Genomic DNA, 22,285 nt, shown 5'->3' on the forward strand with positions numbered 1-22,285 from the left:
CTCCTTATTGCACTGTGGAAATTTCCACAAAAAGAAAACACCACCAAGACAGAGAAGGGGCTAGGAGTGGCTCAGAGATGGGCAGATCTTACTGTATTCAGAGCTGAAAGCTAACCTTACATTCACAGTTAAAAGCTAACCTCTTGGGCTTCCCTGGTGGCACAGTGGTTAAGAATCCACCTACCAATGCAGGGGACACGGGTTTGAGCCCTGGTGCAGGAAGATCCCACATGCCGCTGAGCAACTAAGCCCACAACTACTGAGCCTGCGCTCTAGAGCCCACAAGCCACAACTACTGAGCCCGCAAGCCACAACTACTGAAGCCCGCACGCCTAGAGCCTGTGCTCCACAACGAGAAGCCACCGCAATTTGAAGCCCGCGCACCGCAACGCAGAGTAGCCCCTGCTCGCTGCACCTAGAGAAAAGCCCGGGTGCAGCAACAAAGATCCAACGCAGCCAAAAATTAAATAAATAAAATAAAATAAATCAATTTAAAAAAATAGCTAACCTCTTACCTCCACATCTCCCTCCCAGGGAACCAAGCTGTCCCTCCCTCCCCACTGTGAGGGAAACAAGCAGGAGTCCAGGACAATCTCTATCTGCCTTAGCAGCCCAAGCACACAGGTCAATAGTCCTTTATGGCTTTCCCACACAGCGATGCACTGACCAATTCTTGGTTACTGCCAGGATATATTCTTCTTCTCACTGATTTATCTTGGACAAACTTAACCAGTCAATGAACATCTACTATGGGCAAACCTCAGGAGACTAAAAAGATGAGGTACACACGGCCTTGACCCACGGAACATTGAGTCCAGCTGGGGAGAGAAGTCACGAGAGCCACAGTGCTAGCAGAAACCCAGGCTTCCAAGACCTACACACATCTCCCAGTCCCGCAGGAGACTGTGGAAATGACGCGGCGGTCATGGACACCTGACTCCTAGCTACTGGGTTTTTCTTTTTTTTTTTTTTGAATTTTTGAATTTCATTTTATTTTTTATACAGCGGGTTCTTGTTAGTTATCTATTTTATACATATTAGTGGGTTTTTCTAACCACAGGTGACCTAAGGAATGACAATGAGAAGTGAAGCCCAGAAACAGCCTACTTGGAGCTGCAGGCCTGGGCAGCTTCTGATGCCTGCAAGGATCCCTTTCCCATGACAGCACAGGTCCATAACAGACCTGTAAAAATAGGAATTAAGTTGACAAAACGACCTCGGAACTCCCTCCATCCCACTGAAATCTGCCATGGGGAAGCCATTCTGAAATTCAGACGAGCTGCTGTTCAAAGGAAGGGGGCCAAAAGAGGGGCTTGGTGTCTCCAGAGGAATCTGCTCCACCTTTATCCCACAATGAGATAACAATGTTTGTTTCTTCCCCTAACCTAGCTACGCAGAATCAAAACACGAGACCAAACGTCGTAACACGTCTAACACGTAGACTCGTATCTCCATTCTCGGGATAAGTTCCTCACTCAAGGTAGTTTACAATTATGACTATAATTACAACTGCCTAGACATGCCCAAAAGCTGACATTCCAATAAGGGGAAAAAAATAAAAATCAAGTTCTCCAAATAGCCAGTTTTCCATTCTCCACATTTACCCTAATCAGTGATTAAATCAATATATGAACCAATCATTTTGGAAAACTCCAGTTTAGCAATCTCAAATCTAATTACAGTCTACATTCCCAGCACCTTCAACCACAGGTTCAGTAGCACCAGTGAAATGGTTCTGCACACCAGGTAGCCAGGGTACGCACTGCTCTCGCCTTCAACGCAAAACCCGGTGGTGTTGACATTTCAAGGTGTATTGCCCCACATGTGGTTCTCATTATAGAATCACTTCATCCGCGAGGTAGACAACAGCTTCTCTCTTTTCTACAGAAAAGCACTTGGATTTTAGGTGGCACCAACGCTGCAGAAGTAGAAGCAAGGAAATGATGGATACCGGCAAGGAGAGAAAGGACAAAAAAAGGTTTAGCACACTAGTGCATTTCTCATCACAGAGTCCCATGCTCAGAAGTTGGAGGAACAGGGAACCATCTCGTAGGCAGAACTGCCCACGTGGTCTTGAAGGTGACAGTTAACCCTTTCTGTATTTCTTAAGACACGCACTACAAAGCTCTCCACGACATGACTGAAACGCCCCCCGAGATGTGAGAAGACCCAGAGAAAGGGCTTGCCCAGGACAGACTGAGCCCAGTGCCACCAAGCACACTCCATCCCCAGCTCAGCTTCACGAGGGTGCCAGCAGCCCTCAGCGTCCTTTCTGCCCTCCTCTCTAGGCAACAAGACCAGCAAACCACTCAGTGGCCTCCTGACACAAGACTCTGCCGCCTGCCAGCCTTCACCCACCCGAGCGGCTTCTTGCAACGCGCCTAAACGCTAAAGGTTGTATTTGGTTTTTATTTCACTTCCGTCTTCACCCTGCAGTTACAAGTGGTCCATAGAAAGTGCCTGCTTGAATGTGAGTTTTCTTTGTCTGTCTCTCTCAGTCACACACTCACTCACAGCCTCGCCCTCCCCCTCGCAGATGAGTGGAAATTTCCACTGAAGCGCTCAGTGGCTCCCCGTGAGTGGGGGTGGGGGAGGGAGAGGAGAGGGATTTGCAGCCAGGAAGCCTCTTCAAGCCTTTTGGAACATAGGAAACAGATCCGTTTGAATGCCAGTTCCTAGACTGTATCGGTTAAACCTTGCTGGATTCAGGCTTCACCGAAGCAGTGAATTATTCTCCTTAAAACCAAGACAGCCTCTGCATGGAAAAGCCCCATTCCTTTTTTAAAATCCGTTGGGTCTCATACATTTTAAAAACCACCAAACCTGCTGCAGAACTCTTACAAATCTTGGCACGCTGCCACTAAAAAGAAACCTCCAAGGCCACAGCAGCCCTGCCCTGAAACCCCATCGTGAAGCACCTACACACAAGAATGGGGTCAGGATGCTGGCCTGGACTTGATGCTGGCAGGAAAGCATAAGAACATAGAAACGTTAGCTAACGGGAAAACTACAGAGGAGAATCAATCTCCTCTAGAGAGGGTGCCAGCACTCTTGGAGTTAGCTGCAGACACATTTGGAGAGCAAGTCAGTAAAATTCCACTGATTCTCCATAGAGCCAGTTATTTTTATCATTCTGCTTACCCGTAAACAGAAGGGCATCTTACACGTAGGCCAGCAGATCTTTGCTATAAGCACCTATTCACGTTTTAAACACATGAGCACAGACAAAGGAGGGACAGAACAGGCAAGAAAGACCTCCTTCACTACTTAAGAGTTCTCATAAACACACATTCTGAAGTCAGCCCGATCGCACTGCAGTGAAAGCAGAGGTGGTAAAAACAGTCAAAGCAATCCGGGGCATCCTTTTACAAACAGGCGCAAGCCCATCGCTGCAGTATAGACTACGGTTTCTTCTAAGGTTCCCTCTCCTGCACCAGAAATCCCTCTTAGTCTCAGTCCAGCCCCATCTAGTGGAAAGAGAGCCTTAAACCGGTCTGTGCAGCCCTGGAGGAAGATGCTGAGGCACTTCCGTCAGAGGGTGACCGATACTATGATTCAGTAAAAACCTGCCCCTTCTGAGCGAGGGTCTACATGAGCACTTACTCCCTTCCGCCTGTGTAACACTGTCCCCTTGTAGACGCCAAGGAATACAGAAAGAATTTTCCACAACAACCACCTTGCCTTTCCCAGAGAGTTGATGAGGGTACGAAGGTGAGCGTGTGAAAGCACAAAGGAAAGATAAGCTGGGGGGGCCCCCAGAAGACCAAAGCAAATCCAGAGCTGAGAATAGATCCCAGCCCCTCTGAGACCATCCCACCCCAACCCCCGACTCTACCCCCAGCTCCTAATCACGCTCCAGTGGTTTCCAGACGCTGCCTCGTGAAACGGGTGGTGAGTGAGGCCAGAAGCCTCCATCGGGAAAAACGGTCCGAAGACCCAAACTTCCCAACCATCCCAACCTGGCCCAAACAGCAACAGGGCATCCGGTCAACTCTTCTCTGTCCCTAGGGGACATAAATGACTCGTCCAATTCTATTGACCCGCAGAGATGATGAGTTTAAGTAAGTTTCTGTGGATCAGCCTGGGAACTTAACCATCAAGTTGTTCCAATGGGAAAATAGGTTCCCAGTTATAAACAATAAACTTACAGACAAATTCCTGGAATGTAACCTGTTCCCAAAGTCAGGACTGACTACGTAATATTTGGAATATAATGATTATTTTTTTTGGCATAAACTGGTAATAGACTTGATATAATAATAAACACCAGGTACCACTTTCACGGTACCACCTCCTCCTTTTGGAAAGCTTCCCAAATAACCCTAAAGTAGCACTATCTCTCCTACCTAAGCACTCTCTCAGTCCACTCTTCTTTCGGGCAGGCCTACTTGGCATGTGTGTAGCAGGGGTATGGATTCGGGGGAAGGAGGTGAGATGGGAGGCAATCACTCAACATGATGGAAGTAACTGCAAGAGAGACGCCTGGTTGTCAGCCTCGGTCAGAGGGACAGTTCTGTGCTGGGCCCCTGCGCTTACAGCCCCTTGGCTGGTGCCTAGGTTAGCCATATGCAGGCATGTCTTTGATTCAAGTGAAAACTCCTTGAGATCAAGAACCACAACGATCATAAGAACCATCCTGAGACCTAGGAATACCACTAGGATATACCATTTCTTGCCACGAAATGTAAAAGCAGCAAACACTTAAAACCAACGGGACCACAATGCAATGTGGATTCATGGAGGGCATCTAGGGCTCACTCGTTAGCCAGCTAAAAAACTGGCTCTCAACATATCAACCTCAGGAGTCAAACCAGTGCCCCACCAAAATTACAGATACGTTTCATGGCCTCCAGGGCTGTCTGAAAAGAGCCAAAAACTTCTGAATGCTAATAAATGCATAACGCACAAGCCCACCTTGTTTCTTCTCAACCACTTCATAAAAGTGAACCTGCCCAGCACCTAACACACCCTGGCACATAGTCTCCTTCGTACATGCTTGTAATGCCTTCTGTGGCTATGTCAGGGCACAAAAAGAACTTGACAAGTGAACAAAATGCCTATTACAAACGTCACTGGGGTTAGTGACTACGGGAGGACTGGCTGCAGCTAAGGGAATATCAGACTAAACGTAAGCTCCACAATGCAGCCATCTGACACGCCACTCAATTTTAAATCTCCAAACCAGGGAACTCCCAACTACACTAGTCCCTCGTCTCATTTACCAAAAGCCACTGTGAAGAACATTAGTGAGTGTTACAAAAACAAAAGTAACATGATCAAGTAAAATTGACAAACCAGGGCATCTTATGGAAGGGCTTCTCACCATTTATACGCTAAGGTGTGTTGTGAATTTCCAGGATTAGATCATGCAAGTCTTCCCACATCGTTTTGTTTTTTTTTTTTGGCCGCGCTGCGCGGTATGCGCGGCATGTGGGACCTTAGTGCCCCGACCAGGGATCAAACCCGCACCCTCTGCAGCGGAAGCTCGGAGTCCTAACACTGGACTTCCAGGAAAGTCCCTTCCTTTCACTTTTTTTTTTTTTTTTTTTTTTAAGGCTTCCCACATCTGACTGATCACACACACCCTCCATTTTTGGTGGAGCATATCTGTATCACTAGCATTTCAGAGACCACACTTTGGAAAACACTACCCTCAAGCAAGTAAATACCAGATACTGACTTAACCTCAGAAAAGCAAACTTAAACCATGAACCTCCCACACTGGGGCTAGGCACCACCTTTTTATGTTGATGTATAATAGACACAGTATGATATATTTTAAGGATGCTGCTTCTCCTTCTCTGAGGAGTCTGAAAGTTAAAAAAAAAAAAAAACAAACAGAAAAACCACCCAGAAGTAAGATCCTTAACTATAAATGAACTAAGTGACGGCAGCACAGCCCTTGGTGGGGCACCGGCACCTTGTCAGGAATCTGGAATGTAGCTCTGGTGTTACCAGCAGCTCTGGCTTGATTCCAGGTGAGCTCTTCCCAGATCTGAGTTTATTCTATCCATAAAGGAGAAAGAGTATCACCCTACCTCAGCACTGCACACAGAGGCCTGAAAACGAGATGAGTTAATGCGGCAGTTCTCAAAGCAGAGAACTGTGCTGGTCCTCACAGTAGCAGCAGCAGCGCTACCCACGCACTGTGAGGAATGCAAGTTCCAGGATGCTGGTCACACTAGCCCTCAACAAGGTCAAATCCTCTGCTTGGAAAGGGAGCAGAAGAAAGCATTCCTCCTGTTCATCCCTGAAAGCACATAATGAGGAAACTGACTTCTCTCCCTGTTCATTGCCTTCCATCACAGAACCCGGCTAATAACTCTTGGCCAAATTTTATATGCTTCTCTTAAAGAAAAAAAAAAAAAAGGCAAAAGGATTCATAGCCTTGCTATTAAAACCAAACCCCTTTGTTTGGTTTAAGTTTAAAAAAAATGTTATACACACAGTCCGCATCGTTTACTGTTGTTATGATTGTGGAGAGGAATAAGCCACCGAGCATTTCAGGTTGCCTAGCAACACCTCGGGCACACTCTTCAGAGGTGCTCCCAAGAAGCTGAACACTGGCACAAAACAAGGTGAAGCGATCAAAAGAAACGTGCAGTCTGTGCCACACCTCGGCAGAAGGTTTACAAGCAGTAAGAAAGCCTGGCGTGAGGTGTGACTTTACTCGGGCCCATCACATGTAGCAAACCTGCACGAGGCTGTGCGCCCCACGTGACTAAAAGCAGCAGCATACAACACCCAGTACTGTCCGCAGAGCACATCTTCAGAGGTTATTTCACTTGACCACTGTGACAAAGTGGATGGGAGAACGACCACCTGAGTTCAGTATCCAAGGAAGCTAAGTGACTTGGTCTAGGCCACACAGCTGGGAGCCCCAGAAGGAGAATCAAGTCTTCTAGTCCTGGACTTTCCCTGCTATGCTAAAAACTGATTCCCATCTCTCTATCACCTACTTCTAGGAAACCCAACAAAATAAGATTCTTCCTCCAAACCAGAAACCTTGGGCATAAGTTTAGAGAAGCGGCAAACCAACCCAACAAACTGACCTCGAAGAATTTCTACAAAGATAGGTATCACTATAAAATCAAATCCTTGACATGTTTGAGGAACTTGCTATATATACTATGTGAGAAAAAAGTCCCCTACAGAAAATTGTGATTAAAATTGGCTGGAATAGGTAAAACCATTTTCCTATTGGGGATTTTAGGCTCTGGTTATACACATTAGTAATAAGAAGTACATTTTGCTTGTTATCTGCAACCTTCATATTTACAAAGGATGCGCTGAGTAGGTGGACAACACATTGCTCAATGAGGTGTTTTAAAGGCGAAAGTTAAAGAAATACCAGGGGAAAACAGTGCTTAAGTTGATGAGAAAAGTTTGCCACAATCAAAAGCTTATAAATGTGTTCCTGCTGGCATGACCTCTTTGGGGGCTCTGATTAGCTTATTGTGGGTCAGCATAAATGCATCCCATCTGCAACACAACATCGCTGGGGCACGTACCTGCACGCCACCTGGCGCAGTGGGGATCTGACTATGAGCGTCTGATAACTCCTGAGATGAATTACACAGCGCTCCTTATGGAGCCCACCAAAGGCACGTGTCCAGTGATTCACGAAGGACTTACCCTCCCCTGGCGTGCTGCTGACTGTGGGCGGAGATCCTATAAGGAAGTGCACGCTCGCCCAGGTTCTCCAAGTTCCTCAACACAGCCCCTCTGTCCATCAGGGTTTCTAGCGTACGCTTCAAAGCAGCAGCGGTCTCTGGCTGTTTTTTGTTTTTGTTTTTAAAAAGAAGAAAAAAAAATCAGAATTAATGTAAGAACTAGAATGATTACGTGTGGTCAGTTCCAATCATAACAGCTCTATTGGTAGGGGTCTTTGGGTAAAAGCAACAGAAACTACTTTTGGCTAACTTAAAGTTTAAAAAAAAAAAGAGAGAGAGAGAAAGACACATTTATCATAAGGATATGAGATAGCTCACAGATACGAAGGAAAATCTGAAGCAGCAGGCCTCGGAGAGTTCAGGGACCAGAGCAGCTCCAGGGATCTGGGAGGCAGGAACTAATGAGTGTTGTCTTCAGAGCACCTTGGCCAGGATGAATCAGCGCCAATCACTGTCAGTCCTTGTAGCCCATGATTCAAAATTCAAATTCCAGGGAAAGAGCATCCTCTTGGCAGGACACTTTGACCATCTCACCAAAACCATAGACAGCCAGTGGGAAAAGGGGTTGTCTCCCAAAGAAAAACTGAGAGATTGTAACCAAAAGAGAGAAAGGATGAGTAAGACCCAATCTCTGCCCGCATGGAGCTTACAATCTAATAAAGACATGAACTCAAAAACCCATGTAAGAAGACCAGAAGGCAGAACACCGGAAGTGACATAGGGACCAGAGAGCTCATGAAAAGAGAAAGCACATTCAGTTGGAAGAAGGGTTCCATTAAAGAAAACGGTCTCGAGGGGAGCCCTGGAAAATGACAACGGGAGATGCAAAGAACAAACAAACCAGGCATTGAGTAAAAGAGCAGAGACAAGAAAGTATTGAGGAAACAGCTAGGAGTCCCATCCGATGAAGTTCAGGACAAGGAGGACTGAGAAGTTAAGATTGTAGGTTGGGTCCACGTATATAAACAATCAATACCTGTTACTAAAAAACAAAATTGAAACAATATAAAATCCCATCATCCAGAGATAAAAGACTTTAAATATTTTGGTGAATTTCCTTCCAGATAGCCCTCTATGCACATGTATACATCAAAAACTTTTGGAAGAAAAGACACTTTATAGGGGTAGACTTGAGAAGACACAACTAACGGAATGTGGAAAATGAGGGAGAGGCGTGGCAAAAGAGGGGCACCAAACATGGTGGCTGGGAGAATGGGGTTATTACTAACAGCTAAAGGGAAATCTGGACGAGCTGGCTGGGGACACAAAAGATGACTCTGGTTTAGGACATGCTGAGTCTGAGATGCCCACAGTTCCTCCAGGCTGAGCTCTCAAGATGTAAACCTTAAGCTCAAAACAACAGGGCAGGCTAGAATTACACATTTAACAGTCATCTGCAGAGAAGGGCTATCTGAAACCCTGGGAGGAGTGAGAGCCCTGAGGGAGGGGGTGGGGTGAGAAGAAAAGAGACCAATAACAGAAGGTGGGGGGGAGTGCAAACATCTGGGGGCTGACAAGAGGACTCAAAGTCAGAGAAGCAAACAGCAAAAGGAAAACCAGACCTGCCTTGTCACAGAAACTAAGGAAAGAGGCAGCCTCCAGAATGACAGGATGGAGATGAAGAAAAAGCCACAGCACGGTGACTGCACGGTCACTTAGCAAGATGGGGCTAAAAGCTAGATTGCAAAGGTAGAGGTGACAGAAGGAGAAAGCTCTAGAGCCTGAGGGGCAAACAAATTTGAGTAAACTGTTTGAGGAGAGAGAAAACACAAGGAAGTTAGCAGTTAAAGGGGAATGAACCAGTCGAAGGATAAAATGTAGGATGTTTTAAACATCATCATCGATGGCCAACATGATTTGCTGCGTAACTGCTACGTAATCAACACAGACCTAGTGTTTTATTGGTACATATTTAATCTTCACCACACACAAAAAAAGGGAGCCAAGAAGGTTGATAGATTTGGAAACTGGGCCTCTGAGAGATGTCATGACTTTGAGATGACATGGCAGTTAACAAGTGGAAGAGCCTGATGCAAAGAAAAGGAACACTGACAAAAGTCAAATCGGGGGAGGAGGCCAGAGGACACCTTGGCAAGGAAAGAGTACTTCTCCTCAGACATAAGTGAAGAAATGCAAGCAGAGAAATCTTCAATGCAGGAGTGAACTTAAGAAAAGGCTACCTTCCAGTGGCTCATTTTGGATCAAATGAAAAGAAAACTGCAGAACAATTTTAAGTGCGCACTCTAGTAACTGAAGAAAATCCACTATATACCTGTATATTTTCTTTCTGACAAATACTGCTAAAATGCTGTGAATGCACTAAGTATTAGTTTAAGGTTTAGAAATAAAATTTCTACTTTTATTTCATATTGTAGCCCACTAGGGATTTTTTAAATTCCTACTGAAAATTATGTATATTTATATATTTAACCAGCCTTATGATAAACAGAAACTTCCTGAAAACAAAAATAAGGGCCAAAATCTCTTTGCATTAACACTAACTAGGTAAAAAGTCTATGGCAATTTCTCCTTACGATGGTAAACAAATACTTTTACATAGTTCTAAATCAAACAGAGCCTAAATTCTTCTCACATTTCATTAGTTCACAGATGTTTCAGTATTTTGCAGAAACCTCATTACTAACAGCAGGGTAATATTTCATTTCATTAAAAATGCTATTTCTTGACTCGATATTGCATCAATTAACTTATGATAAGTAGATGAACAGTCTATCCAAATAAAGAATGGGTAAGGGAGAACACACACACACACAAACACACACACACTTTGATTACAGTCTTCTGATTAGCTACCCAAATCATAAATTTTAATTCAGTTTTGCCTGATTAAAAAGGAATATATCTCAATGCCTCTTGTTTAAATTCCAGCTGAAGAGTTTACAGAATGAAACATGGAGCATCCTCTTCTGAAGTAAGGGCTTGTATAATAAAAGATTTGCTTCTCTCCAAAAAAGGGGAAAGGCTACCTAACAAGAATGTAACTTGGGAAAATATCAAAACACATTTTAACTTTGGCATGTCAAGGTCAAATTGCAGACTGTTTGAATGGCCACATTCATTTCACTGTAATTCAAATTACCCAAAAGTTTAAAAAGATGAAGGAGGGGTTAAAAGACTTCCTGTTTATTAAGGGAGCTGCTCAACTTGTCCCATATACCTACCTCATCACTCTTAAGTCAAGGGTCAGCAATCCAGGGCCTGTGGGCCAAATCTAGCTCACTACCTCCTTCTGCAAACAAAGTTTTACTGGAACACAGCCAGCTCGTGCATTTACATAGTGTCCATGGCTGCTTTCATGCTAAAAGCAGACTTGAAATTACAGCAGAGACTATATGACCCTCAAAGTCTAAACTAGTTACTATCTGGCCAACCTCTGCTCTACACTGTAATGGATTGAGGGAAGCTGGCAAGGCCTCAATCCACTCACCCTAAAATGTACCACAGATAATACCATGAGCCTGGGTCACTGAGCTACAGACAGTGAGTTCCCCATGGGATGGGTCCTCAGGTAGAAACACAGGGCGCCAACCTAATAAGGAACATCAGCCTGACTGTTCAAATCACCACAGGATTCAGAAGGGATTCTACAAAATCACCATTCCACCCAGCAAGCTCCTAATCTAATCAATCCAGCCTTTCAACTTCCCTCATTGGTGAAACTTCTAAGTCTATTAAAATAAAAATTTTAGGCTTCCAAAAGAAAAAAAAAAAAGCTCTGCTCAACACAGCACAATGTTCAATTTGTAAAAACATATGGTCTACAGGAAGCACACGATCTTGCTGGCGTAATTCTCATTTACAAGGTCTCTGAACCCTTTAATTCCAACTATTCTAAGAGAGGTTGTGCGCATGTGCTCCTTACGGGCTTCTCTCACCCCATCTGAAAGCAGCTCCTGAAGAATTTCCTCCAACCCACCATATGTCAATGAAACACAATTCTGTTACAGCACAGATTGGAGACCCAAAAACGTTCACTTGGACGAAAAAAGTATGGAAGAGGAAGAGTGAATGAAATGTGAACGGGAACTAGGAAAACTGGACTCCAGTCGCAGCTCCTTCGCTAATGCTATGCCACTCTTTAAATTATTAAATTTAATAATAAATTATTAAAATTTATCCATTTTAAAGTTGTGCCTCAGTTTCCTCATGTGCTAAATTAGTGGTCTTCAACAAATGTTCTGTCTCTATAAGCCTCACACAAACAACATTTACGTCACAATTCTCAAAATATCCTGGGGGCACCAAGTTTTTAAAAAGTCTCTCTCTTTTCTTCTGATATCCTCATCACCCCAAAGTGCCCCACCCACCTCAGGGACTCTTTATGTCATTCTCATTTACTTCTACACAGCAATTTACGAATATCCCTTCCTCACGGGAATGTAAGCTTCAGGACAGCAAGCACTTTTGTCTATCTTGTACACAACTGTACTCCCCAAATCTACAAGAGTCCATATCATGGAGCGGGCGCTAGAAATGGTCGTTGAATAAATTAGCGTATCAAATGTACCTCCCCAAGAGGGTCTCTTGCTTACTTACTCTCATTTTCCCCCCTGAGGGACTGGAAGTTTCCTCGTTTGTCTAATACAATTTGAAGCCACTTTTCGCATACAACATACCTCACTATCAGGGTAGTGACCATAATACTGAAGCAACATTACAGTACTAGCGTTTTTCTGTTTATTTCATGTAGTGCCAAAACACTGTTAATACCAATACTACAGTTTAAAAGAATCCAGAATTCATCTAATAGAAGTGAAACCAAATATTTCATGTATTTCAGAAATATCAAGTACAAACATACATAAATGTTAAACTTGGATTGTTCTAATTATCTGTGATAAGATATAATACTATCCAAAGAATTTACACGAAACAATACTTAAGAAAAGAAAGTTCATCCTAGACAAAATTAAAACCAAATTTTGATCTTATTATTATTAATTACTGGACCTACTGGTGTTCAGGCTACAAAAGAAGGCTTAGGGAAAACCCAACAGCTAGCTTCAAATATTTGCAGGGCTACTATCTAAAAGATAGGTATGTTTTATTTTGATTGGACACTGAGAAACTGGAATCAAAAGGTAAAAATTACAGAGACACAGAGCACTGATGTATAAACAAGAACACACTTCTGAAAATTACAGCTATACGAGTGAAACAGGCTGCCTTGTACAGAACTGACCTTCCCATCACTCGAAATGCAAAGATATGGGATGACCATCGTATCAATCTTTGCACCGGGTGGGAGGTTAGACTTTTCGGCTTCTAAAGCACCTGCTGAGACTAAATTCCAATACTATTCTGGCACCACTCATCATTCTGAAGGACATTCTGACGTGAAACCGCCTTTTTACAAACATTCCAATTGCATGGTGGTGAGGAATACACTACTAGTAAAGTTTGGTGGTGGTGCCTAGATGTATACGAAGGCACCAGCTGTTTTACCCACTATTGCTTTTGCAGTGATCCCCTGCAAAGGTCTCTGGGAAGTCCAAGGCTCCTCAGATCACATTTTGCAAACTGCAGTTCTAGGGATTCTAATGGGCAAAGTTTCTGTAAAAAAGAATAAGGAGCAAGGAGATGAGGAAAATAAAAGGAAGGGCATCTCTACTTGCCCCTCAAATAAAATCCCCATTCGGTAAGGTTATTTAAGCTAAGAATTCATGGGAATATCATAAACACCATCGGTCAATGACCAGTGTTTAATCTAATTAAACTTACTTTCATCCCAGAAGAGAAGCTTTTCAACAAAATTATCTTGTAAATTAGATTCTCTGGCAAAGACAATTTTGAACCAGTGGCCCTAGGGTGCATCCAGCTATCACTACAACACCCTCACGGCCCACCAGGAAATGAAAACCACATGGAATCCACAACATTTAAAGGAGTGAAGCATCCACCTACACCTCGCCCTTCTCACTCTACAAAGAGGAGTGCAACTCCCAGGAGCAAGCAGGATTTAGGGAAGGTAGAGCCAGGTCAGAAAACTGTCAAAACCTGTGAAAATGCAAATGTAAACGCCTTTCCCAACCCACGCTGCATCTTAATTCCAAGGTTAATCCCCTTAAGAAAATGTCCTTGAAATTTACATTTCCAAATAGAGAGAATGTACCTGGAAATTCTGCATTGAGAGTCTCACAGCAATTTGAAAAAGAAAATCTGTGAGCACAGCTTTCAACAGAAGAACGAGCTTCCAGGGAAAGCTCTGCCACTAGCAGACCTCAGTTGGAAGCAGAGAATGGACACCACCTACCTCAAAATGTGTGAGGTGCCAGCCCTGCCTGACATCTACAGAGCCCAACTTTGGGAATGATTCCATGGGAACTGTTTTATCAAATATTTTTATGACTCAGTAGAATCTCTTTGCCCCACAATTTATGGAATCAAGAGCTGCAGTCCTCCCAGTAATTAAGGATAAAAATTAATAAGCACAGGGCCTCCCTGGTGGCGCAGTGGTTGAGAGTCCGCCTGCCGATGCAGGGGATACGGGTTCGTGCCCCGGTCTGGGAGGATCCCATATGCCGCGGAGCGGCTGGGCCCGTGAGCCATGGCCGCTGGGCCTGCGCATCCGGAGCCTGTGCTCCGCAACGGGAGAGGCCACAACAGTGAGAGGCCCGCATACCGCAAAAAGAAAAAAAAAAAAAAATTAATAAGCACAGAAGCTATTTTAAAAATTAGAATAAAATTCAGTAAGGGCAAGTCTAGAACACTAAAAAAAGTAAAGATACATAAATACATGCTGGAACATGATTATACTTACCTATAATGAACTATTATACACTATATAACTTGTAGGTAAGTGACTAGAAAAGTAACTCTTAAAGATTTTTTAAAGGTCAAAGATAGAAAACACTTGAGATCTTTTAACTGCTCTACTACTTTGCCCATGAATCATTAAACCATTTATTTTAAAAAATATAAAATAACTATGAACAAAGACTTAACAGACTTTAAGAAGCGGGGGAGAGGACAGGAGAAGAGATGGGAACCAATACACATCAAGTGTACTGGGAAAGTAACAAATACTCTAATGAGGTGAAAAACGGTTTCTTTTTATAAGCCACTGTTGTGTACTCTGCAAACCGAAAATATCTCAAAATTTTAAAATAATGTTGAATACTGCAAATTCACAGTTCAGACATATCAAGTGGTCATTTAACCGTTAAAGCAACAGATCCCGAAGAGTTGCTGAAGCATGTACTAAGTGAAAAGCACTCGTGAATGTGATATTCAATATACACACTCATCTTCATGAGAAACAATTATGGGGGAGGGAATCTAGAACTCTCCATTGCAGAACAATTTTAAAATAATCTTAATGGCATAAATCAGCTGTAAAAGAGAAGGTGTATACATCCACATCTGGAAATGGAGTGAGAACAAACTGGATGATTTCTTATACATATACCAAACTCTGTGGGTATCAGAAATATAGGTTGAACCTTACGAAACTGCCATTTGAGAGGATCAAGAACAGTCCAAATATTGACCATTTCTTAAGGCTCAACCTAATAGCCATCCACAAACATTCCTCTCAAAGTGCCTCCCTCAAGACAAGTATTTCCAAGCTGCTCACTGTGAAATCCACCTCCAAAAGGATAGCCACGGGGATATGAAACACAAAGTCCCTGCCCTTTAGAAGTCTGTGATGTAGATATGCAGACACACATAAGTAACTAATAAAGGGAGGGTGAAACACTTCTGACTGGTGGTTTGGAGGTGGCAGACCTCAGCCATACTCTAAAGGCTGAAGAACACCTCTTCAAGAGGTGGAAGGAGCGTTCGTTAGGGTCCTCTCAGAGCAGGTCTGGATTAAGGAGGTTCTGATGGAATTTATATTTGGGGTGGAATCAATGTAGACACTGTACTCGGTACAGGTAGAAGCCATTGCTTTTTTCCACTCGTGGCAGTATTTTTTTTTTTTTTTGCCTAGAACATTAAGATTTAGTTTCTTCAAACACACTTTTGGTAAAAATGTAAACTTTCTGGAGGGCAATTTGGCAATATATATTAGTTTAAAATATGTATGCCTTCAATGCTACAGCCACTTCTAGGAAATTGCTCTATGAAAACTGTCATACCCACGCACAAGGATTTAGCTATGAAAATACCACAAAATTATTAGGATAGTGAATAAATGGAAATGTAGTTCTTCATAAATAGGAGTCTGGTTCAATAAATTATTTTTACTGACTGAACAAGTACTATGCAGCCATTAAAACAACAGGAATGCTGATCCTTACATACTGACATGAAAATATTATAATAATAAAATAAAGAAAAAACGCAGCATATAGGGTCAGTCCAGTTTTTTCCAAAAGAAAAAAAGTACTAAGATACATATATTTTAAAAGTCTGGATGAATATACAGCTAAACGATACCAGTTTTCCTTAGGTAGTAAGATGAGAGGAGTATTCTATTCTCTTCTTTCTGCACTTTATTATCTGATTTCTCTCACAATGAGCAATGAAAAGGTGATTTAAAAACTTTTGGGGTGGGGGTGGGAGCGAATTCAGTTTTGTTTTGTTTTAAGAAGAATTTCTTCCCCTGAGTGTATGCCAATTGCTATCTTACTAGATGCCACAGTTTGTGAATTCTGTGTCAAAGCCCTGAAACTATGCCTCAACATTTAGAACTCATGCCATATCCATACTGATTCCATATCCATATACGTTTTAAAACATATAATAATCAGGGAGGTATAGATGGAGAGCTTTTCAGTGGTTACTGAAGGAGCCTTGTAAGCTATACTTCCCGCATCATGAGCTCTTGCAACTGGCTGCTCTGTCTCTTGGGAATCAGAGGAAAAACTGGGATCTCGAAGTCAGGAGCCCAGAGATCTCTGATCTCTGATTCTAGAATCAGAGCAGACCAAAGAGGTGTGATGGGAAAAGGCCAGCTGTGGCCCTGAAAACACAACAGCCAATGAAAGCAAGATGATGCGAAAAACAAGAGGAGCCTGCCCATTCTATTGCCATGCAGCCAAGACTCAGATTCTTGAGATCTGGGAAATCTGACACAAAAATGTATTCTTTGGACGATACGATGAAAATAAAAAGAACCCAGGGAAGAATGGAAGAAAAAAATCAGAGGAATAAGGGTCCAACGACTGCCAGATTCAGCATAGATTAATGCCATGCCAACAGCAAAGTGCAAACGAAGTAGAGTCACAGTTCATAGCGTGGCTGAATTTGCAAATATAAAAATAATAGGATGGGGCTTCCCTGGTGGCACAGTGGTTGAGAGTCCGCCTGCCGATGCAGGGGACATGGGTTCGTGCCCCGGTCCCGGAAGATCCCACATGCCGCGGAGCGGCTGGGCCCATGAGCCATGGCCGCTGAGCCTGCGCTCCACAACGGGAGAGGCCACAACAGTGAGAGGTCCGCGTACCGCAAAAAAAAAAAAAAATAATAATAATAATAATGATAGGATGATCGGTAAAGTAACTTCAGCTGCAAGGTAGGAAGAATGTCTTTAAATCATAAACTGGACTTACCTTAAATGCAATGGGCATCCAAGGGACCCCTGCAGCTAGTCCACACAGGGACATAAATACCGGCATTGGTATCAAAAGGCTATAAATGAATAAATGTAAAGAACTAACACAGAGCAAGAAGGAAGTCATGATTACATGAGATCCAACTTCACGTGAATTTACTAGTTGTCAATTACTTATGTGCCTAGGTTATCAGTAAACATGAGTAGTTCAACCATAATGCAGTTCTGTTCCTTAATAAACCCACTTCTTTCCAAGGTCTCAACTCCATGTCATTCAGAGGCCATTTAAGGCCAAAAGTGGGGGCTCATTTGCATATAACCAACCATTCCCTTTGTGATTCGCGTAAGTCAAGGGAAAGGGCAGAATTACCAAGGCATTCCTCTAGAGCACATTAGAATCATCTGGGGAGCTTTTAAAATGAGATGCCTATGTCTCATCCTCAGATATTTTGATTCTATTGGGGATTCAAAAATCTTGGGCACTAGGATTTTTCAAAGCTTCCCAGGTGTGGACAAAGGTGAAAACCACATTCTAGTAGGAAGCTGGCTAGCTTCTCACCACTCCAACGATGAATGATTCTGGCTGAACTGTAGTTTATAAAGGATTTTCAGCAATGATCTCCTTCAACTCTAATTTAAGGAACATAAATGCTCCACTTTTCTCACAGTAATAATGGTCTCTTTTCTTCTTCTCCCTGAATATGAAAGGACAATCACAACAGGTGACTCCTTGTGGTTAATACTGCCTGAACAGCTGGGAAAATGCCAAAATTAAGGTACCCATGTTTGCTATTCTGAGAACATTCCAAAATCCACAGTCCCCTTACTGGGAGATTTCCATTTCTTTCCTCCTCATTCCCCTCCAGATGCACTTACAGATGAATAAAAGATGGGAAACAAGAAGATTGGCAGGAGTCCTGGTTCCTATGGCAGCAAGTAAATGAAATGCCACAGCTCATGAAACCGATAGTGAGAGCAGGCATCAGGTAGACATCATGGAGCTGTACCTGTCTTGTTGATTGCTCGCCTTCATGCACAATTCAGTTCACTGCCTCCGCCTTATATTTCATCCTGTTCAGAGAGTAGAAGGGGGACAGCACTGGAGTGACAGGGAGACCAAGGAGGTAAGAATCAGCAAAGGATGTTGATAGTAGAGACAAAAGGGTTATGAGAAAAGCCGATTCAGATTCTGTGAGTCTTCTAAGCATCAGTGTATGGGTTTAGCAAAAATATCAGTCTGACTGGGTTAAGAGAAATTTTTTAAAAATATGCCTCGAAAGAATCAGAAACTTGGGCTTTGGCAAGACAGTCAGATTTGCATACCTTGCTGAACAACACACCAAAAGTGTCATCACCAACTAAGCCACTGCAGTGGTGCGTATTAACTCAAGTGGTGGGAGGAAGGTGCTTACGGGACTACAGGGCTCCAAAGAGCAGGGAGGAGAAAGGGCATAAAAGCACAGAGGATCTGAAGGGATCAAAACACCCTTCGAGATTCAGCTACTTCCTAGGAAAAGTGTGCCTTTCCTCCCCTAATCCTATCTTGCAAGTGTAATTATTTAGAAGTACATGTCCTTCCCTAACAAAGCCTCTTCAAGGTTGCTTCCTATTCATCTTTACTAGATGCTGGAGATGCAAAGAACCTGGCACACAGGATGCATTCAATGAAAGTTTGATGAATACGTACATCAAAGAATAAATGGAAAGATAGATGAGAGATGGAAGTTACTAACTGTACTTAATTCAACTAGAAAGGAAGAAAGGATTAAACCAAAAAATGAAATAAAATTCAAGGAGAAATAAGATCTTCATTGCAAAAAGGAAAACATCATATATATATAAAATGCGTATATATATATAGTGTGTGTGTGTGTATATATATATATATATATAAAGGCAGAGATACATAATAAAGTTAAGCATATCCTGTTAGTCAAAAACAGAGATGTACATGGTCAAGGAACTAGGAACAAACAGGTGGAAGGTGGAAATAAAGACACAGTGGGAGGGACTTCCCTGGTGGCGCAGTGGTTAAGAATCCGCCTGCCAATGCAGGGGACCCGGGTTCGAACCCTGGTCCGGGAAGATCCCACATGCCACGGAGCAACTAAGCCCATGTGTCACAACTACTGAGCCTGCACTCTAGAGCCCATGAGCCACAGCTGCTGAAGCCCACGCACCCAGAGGCCATGCTCTGCAACAAGAGAAGCCACCACAATGAGAAGCCCACGCACCGCAACGAAGAGTAGCCCCCGCTCGACGCAACTAGAGAAAAGCCCGCACGCAGTAACGAAGACCCAATGCAGCCAAAAATAAATAAATTAAAAAAACAAAACAAAACATAGTGGGAGACACGTAAAGGTGCCTCCAAACTTCTATGGACATTTGACTCCTAGAGCGTACCAGAGAATACTACAAAAAAACTCAGCCTCCAAAAACCTAAGAAAACTTCTGGTAACTGAGTCAGCAAGCCTCATGTAGAGACAATAATATTTTACAGAGAATCTGCCATAGGGCATGACAATAAAATTTCAAATTAGAATTGGAAGGAGAGTAAAACCCAAAGTAACGATAGCGGTCATTTTGTTGTGTTTATTTCTCCTTCCAGTCTAAAATCAGCAGCATCTACCCTGGAGTACTGCATTCAAACTTGGAGGTCACATATAAAAGTTGTCTAACTCCTAAGATAAGCAGAATTTTTAAACTCCCACTGTGCTTCTGGTTGACAACATGTTCTTTTAGGATAAGGCAGAAACTGGCAACAGGCTCTGAAATTTTAAGCTTCAAATGCTAAGTGAAGAGTGGATACCAGGGTTTCCCAGTAAGTTGGAGTATTCAACATAAGCATGTTATGCTCCCTCCTGAAAACCTACTAGAACTACTGTAAAGGAGTGGTTTTTGTGTGTGTGTGTTTTTTTTAAGCGTACAACTCTGCAAGAATGAGGGAGAAAGGAGGGGAAAACAGCAATTCAATTTTAGAAAAAAAGAAAGCAGGTGGAGAAAAGCAGCAATGGGGAAAACCAAGAGTCAACCATATTTACACTGTAGAGTTCCCCAAAAGATCTGGGAATTGGCAACACTGAGTACACCTCTGAAAATGGGGGTGAGTGGGGGACTAAAATAAAGTTGGTTTAAAGTTTATGAAAGTTGGTTGGACCCCTAGATGCATGTTGGAGGTTGATTCTCTGGAGTGGGTAAAACAGAGAAGTACATGGACTGCAGAACACAGGCACAGCTGTAAGAGGAGATATTATACCAAAAAGGAATTAAGAAAAAAAGGCACACTGCATGCTGAAGACCCCTGTGCTCTTCCTCCCGACTGGCTTCGAGAATGATGGCCCAAGGCCTTTTATCCTTCAAAGAACCTTCTGTGGGGAATCTGACCTGTTCTAAAGAGACTGCAGGGGTCATCCAACCAACAGCCAGGCCCTGAAGGCCCAACAATGAGACCGACAAACTCCACCCACACACTCAGAGCATTTTTTAGTCCACCCCATTGAACATAAGCAAACCACCAAAGATCAGAACACTTTTGTGAAAAGCCTTTAACATGTGAGACCAACACAAACAAAATAAAAACTGGAGGAAACAATGCAGAAGGAGAAAACTTTAGCATCTTCAAAGATGAGAAAATACAGCATACATGAAAAAAGAACAAGGCTATAAAAAAGAAAGATTTGGGGAACAAAGGATCTCTTAAAAATTAAAAACCTGACAGAAATTTAAAAGAAATTTTTTAACATAAGGGTTGGAAGATAAAGTTTAGATACGCCTCTAGAAAGACCAAAAAGACAAAGATGAAAATTAAAAGACTGTATGAAACCAAGTGGACCAGTCCAGAAGATCCAAGACATGAACAAAAGTTCCAAAAGAGGAGAAAAATTACCCCCAGACTGAAGGACACGGGGTTGACAAACTGAAAGAGGCCACTGAGGGCCAGTACAAGTGAAAGAAAAGCTTTCTCTTCAAGGCACATGATCATGAAATTTTAAAACACAGGGATTAGAAGCTAGAAAAGAATGGTCTTATGTTTACATATTTCTGAAGGAAACTACTTCCCAATCCAGAATTCTATATTCAGCCAAACTTTCAGACAAATGAGTAGAATAAAAACACTTTCAGACATGCAAAAATTTTAATTCTAAGGCACTGTAAAATTGAAAAAAAATAAGTAAATGTGTCAGTATTATCAGATTTCTTGCTGTTGGAGAAGGGAGATACAAACACAGAAAGGGGAGGCTAAAAAGAAACCTCTGGCGCTGGTTTACAACTGGAGACATCAGGAGATGTGTACGCGAACTTCCTAGTTCTGTACACTGACCATGTTTACCTCTGTAAGAATGAGCACACCCAGATCTTAGTTTCTAAATACCATACCCTACTAAATGCCTGATCCTGAATGGGTCCGGGAAAGTACAAGATGAGCCTGGAACACTTTGTTGTGCTGGAAAATAAGGAAGAACTCAAAAAATGATGGAACGTGCCACAGGACACAAACGAGCCTGAAGGGAGACCTGCTAGCTAAATCTGGAAACATCTGAGCAAAATAATGACAGTAATGAATTATAACCCACTAAATAATACATGAGTTCAAACTGATAAATAAATGGGGAAAAGGGGAAACTCTTGATTTTAGTAAAAAAAAAAAAAAAAGTTAGAAAAATCACTGTTTCACACCACCATAGTAATAACTTAGTCAGGCAAGAATTATCAATGGGGCTTCCCTGGTGGCGCAGTGGTTAAGAATCCTCCTGCCAATGCAGGGGACACAGGTTCAAGCCCTGGTCTGGGAAGATCCCACATGCCACAGAGCAACTAAGCCCGTGCACCACAACTACTGAGCCTGCGCTCTAGAGCCCGTGAGCCACAACTACTGAAGCCCACGTGCCTAGAGCCCGTGCTCCACAACAAGAGAAGCCACCGCAATGAGAAGCCTGAGCACCTCAACGAAGAGTAGCCCCTGCTCACCACAACTAGAGAAAGCCCGCGCACAGCAACGAAGACCCAACATAGCCAAAAATAAACAAATAAATTTATTTTTTAAAAAAAGAATTATCAATGGATGCTAAAACTAGGGATTCAAGTTTGATGA

The 22,285-nt window shown here is 42.8% G+C and overlaps 1 protein-coding gene across 2 annotated transcripts in view; it reads right to left on the minus strand.

Moving 5' to 3' along the window:
• The window catches only part of MRPS6 (mitochondrial ribosomal protein S6), a 65,851-nt gene that overhangs the window by 8,491 nt on the left and 35,075 nt on the right, over nucleotides 1–22,285 (minus strand). Inside the window, exons 3-4 of one of the 2 annotated variants that reach the window (XM_060098527.1) lie at nucleotides 7,992–8,057; nucleotides 7,636–7,775 (exon numbers count right to left, since the gene is read on the minus strand). In XM_060098527.1, the coding sequence (XP_059954510.1) occupies nucleotides 7,636–7,775; nucleotides 7,992–8,057 (206 nt within the window). The remainder of the gene's footprint in view (nucleotides 1–7,635; nucleotides 7,776–7,991; nucleotides 8,058–22,285) is intronic. The other variant, XM_060098528.1, reaches the window with a different exon arrangement.

The sequence above is a fragment of the Mesoplodon densirostris genome, chromosome 5 (assembly GCF_025265405.1).
Source record: "Mesoplodon densirostris isolate mMesDen1 chromosome 5, mMesDen1 primary haplotype, whole genome shotgun sequence".
NCBI lineage: Eukaryota > Metazoa > Chordata > Mammalia > Artiodactyla > Ziphiidae > Mesoplodon > Mesoplodon densirostris.